General features: G+C 44.9%; 1 protein-coding gene across 2 annotated transcripts in view; it reads left to right on the forward strand.

The window, feature by feature from the left end:
- The window catches only part of LIPK (lipase family member K), a 25535-nt gene extending 22845 nt beyond the window's left edge, over positions 1-2690 (forward strand). For both annotated transcript variants that reach the window (XM_049644949.1, XM_049644950.1), the window contains exon 9: positions 1902-2690. In XM_049644949.1, coding sequence (XP_049500906.1) covers positions 1902-2141 — 240 coding nt within the window. In that variant the 3' untranslated portion in view covers positions 2142-2690. The remainder of the gene's footprint in view (positions 1-1901) is intronic.
- Positions 2691-3431: the final 741 nt, after the last annotated feature.

The raw sequence follows: 3431 nt of genomic DNA on the forward strand, positions 1-3431 counted from the left end.
AAAAAAAAAAAAAAAAAAAAAAAAAAAAAGAAGAATGACCATAGACTGGCTTAAACCACAGAAATCTATTTCTCACATTCTGGAAGCTGGATGTCCAAGGTCAGTGTCCAGCTGGTGGGGCTCTGGGGAGGAGCCCCTTTCTGGCTTGTAGACAGTCACCTTCTTGTCATGTGCTCACGTACCCTTTCTTCTGCGAGTGCGCTTGGAGAGAGAGAGAGAGATCTCTCTCTTCCCCTTCCTATAGACTGCCAGTCCTACTTAATTAGGACCTGGCCCTTATGACTGCATTTAACCCCAATTACCTCCTAACAGCCTTACCTCCTCATACAGTCAAATTAGAGGTTAAGGTTTCAACATCCAAATTTGGGGAAAACACAACTCGGTCCCTGGAATATGGTGGCAGTCTGTATTCTCTCAGTTGTGCATGGCAGGAGACAACTCTACGTTAGGTTTAAAAAAATCTATCTTCTGCTTTACTGTACTGAACAGGGTGGTGATCAACTCACAATGGCAGGGAACTGGAACGCTGTCCTCCGGGCTCTCCTTCTCCCTGCGCCCCTCCCTCTCTCTCCCAGTTCTACTCACAAATGCTCTTCCCCTTCTCAGGCTATTTCAAAAATAGTAAGATTGTGACTGCGTGTGCTCAACTCGTATCGTTCTTTCCACCACAAACCTGAAGAAAAAGCCAGTATTTTTCTCAGGAGCACTGGCAGAAAGTTCCAGAGAGAACTCTGGCCCGGTTTTAGCCATGTGCCCATCTCTCATCCAGTCACTGAGGCCAGAGGGATGAAGGACTGATTGGCCAGGCCGGGTCATCTGGGGCCACTGAGGAGCTGGGGGATGGGATTTGTTGGATCCCAGAGAGAAGGGAAAAGACATCACGTTCTCTGGAACAGGCTGGCTCCTTGTTCACGTCATACTTCAACTGTTTTCATCCATTGGTCTCAATGCTCCCCAAAGAGTCCGCTCAAGTGTCAATAATCCCCCCAAGCCCAGATTTCTGCACCAGAGAAGAGGTATTTACATTTATCCTATACATATATATGTGTGTGTGTGTGTGTGTGTGTACATATATATATATATATATATATATATATATAGTTTCAAAAGGACATACTCCGAGTGCCAAGCCCTACTAGAAAGATGGTCACCCATAAGGGTGCCTTGGGTGGTTCAGACAGTTAAACAACCAACTCTTTTTTTTTTTTTTTAACGTTTTATTTTTGAGACAGAGAGAGACAGAGCATGAACGGGGGAGGGGCAGAGAGAGAGGGAGACACAGAATCGGAAGCAGGCTCCAGGCTCTGAGCCATCAGCCCAGAGCCCGACGCGGGGCTCAAACCCAAGGAGCGTGAGATCGTGACCTGAGCTGAAGTCGGACGCTTAACCGACTGAGCCACCCAGGCGCCCCTAAACAACCAACTCTTGATTTCAGCTCAGGTCATGATCTCATGGTTCATGGAATCGAGTCTCATGTCAGGCTTTGTGCTGACAGTATGGAGCCTGCTTGGGATTCTCTCTCTCTCTCTCTCTCTCTCTCTCTCTCTCTCTCTGACCATCCCCCCTACTCAAAATAAATATACTTAAAAAAAGTTTTTTTAAAGAAAGAAAGATGGTCCCCCATAGAAATAAGAGCCCCCTTCCTCGAGGATTCTTTCCTATTTTCCCCAACGTGCAAATCAGAAATATCACGGTTACCTTTTTCTTTATTCACAGTTCATACCGTTGCACAGAAGTGCTCTCGAGCACTTCTAACATTTTAATGTTTGGAAATCATTAAGTGCATCCTAACTGCATACTTTTAGCATTTGAAGAACTTGCTTAACAATCGATAAGGTTACTCCCCCGATGTGGTTTTCTGCGAAATCTGGTCTCTTCTCTCCGTCTCTAATCATACTTAGCTCACACCTCCCTTGTACAACGTGACCAAGATGCGAGTGCCCACAGCTGTGTGGAGCGGAGGACACGACCGTGTGGCTGACCTCAAGGACGTTGAGAATTTACTGCCCCAAATTCCCAGGCTTATTTACTATAAGTTGATTCCACACTACAATCATGTGGATTTTTACCTCGGACAGGACGCACCGTGGGAAATTTACCAAGACCTTATTAGACTGATGGACGGATGTTTGCAAAATTAAATAGCTTCCCTTTCTCTAAGCAAGTGGATTCTTAAAATAATACTGTGGTGCCCAGACCCTAAGGTGACCGCTCCAATGATTTTTGCCTCCTAGTGCCCGTGTGTTGGTGTAACCCTCTCCCCTTGAGTGTGGGACGCCCTTGAGACTTGGTTCTGGCCAACAGAATTGGCAAAGGTAATGCTGTCACACCCTTGTTTGGATCATGTTTGTGGCAAAGGACGTCAACTCCTGATTGCGTCATATTATAGGAGAATCCATCAGGCAGACTGGAGAAGAGATCTCCCTTGTTGGTTTGATGAAGAGGACAGATATGTGGAGGAAGCCTACATGACCTCTAGGATCTGTGCCTATAGCAGATAACCAGCAAACAACCAGATTCTCAATCATACAGCTGTGAGATCAATTACATCTACATCCTGGATGAACTCAAAAGCCCACGAATCCCCCAGTAAATCTTCCAGTTGAGAAAGAAGGCTGGCCACCCCTCATTTGCAGCCCCGGGAGACACCCTGAGCTGCAGGGGACTAGCTGTGCCATACCCAGACCCACAGCCAGAGTGACAAAATAAATGTATATTCTTCGAAACCACCAAGTTTGCAGAAATTTCTTATCAGCAATAGTAAACTACTATTAATGGTAATAACAAATCATCATCATTATTATTATTGTGACTATTGTTTTGTCTCTTTGGTTAAAAGCTTGAGGGGCGCCTGGGTGGCTCAGTCGGTTGAGCGTCCGACTTCGACTCAGGTCATGATCTCACGGCTCATGTGTTCAAGCCCCGCGTCGGGCTCTGGGCTGACAGAGTTTCCTTGTTTTTCTTGTTTTGGTGAACTTTCTTCAAATTTGTTTGGCAGATCTATCTGCCAGCGATGGATTCTCAGTGTTTGTCTGAAAGAGTCTTTGTTTTGCCATCATTTAGGCTGAATTATACGCCATTATATCTACGTATAAAGTCCATCTTCTGTGCCCAATCACCTGTCAACGGACATTTAAGTTGTTTCCATACCTTAGCTATTGTGAATACTATTGGGATGATCATGGACGTCTATGTATCTTTTCAAGACCCTAATGTCAATGCTTTTGAATAGATTCCAGAAGTGTGATTGCTGGATCGTACAGTAGTTGTGTTTTTAATTTTTTGAGGAACTTCCATACCGTTTTCTGCAGAGGTTGTGCCACTTTATATTCCCACGAGCAATGTGTTAGGGGCCAATTTCTCCACATCCTGGCCAACACTTCTGTTTTGTTTTGTTTTGTTTTATTATTAGTATTGCTTTTGTTATAGCC

The sequence above is a fragment of the Panthera uncia genome, chromosome D2 (genome assembly GCF_023721935.1).
Source record: "Panthera uncia isolate 11264 chromosome D2, Puncia_PCG_1.0, whole genome shotgun sequence".
Lineage (NCBI taxonomy): Eukaryota > Metazoa > Chordata > Mammalia > Carnivora > Felidae > Panthera > Panthera uncia.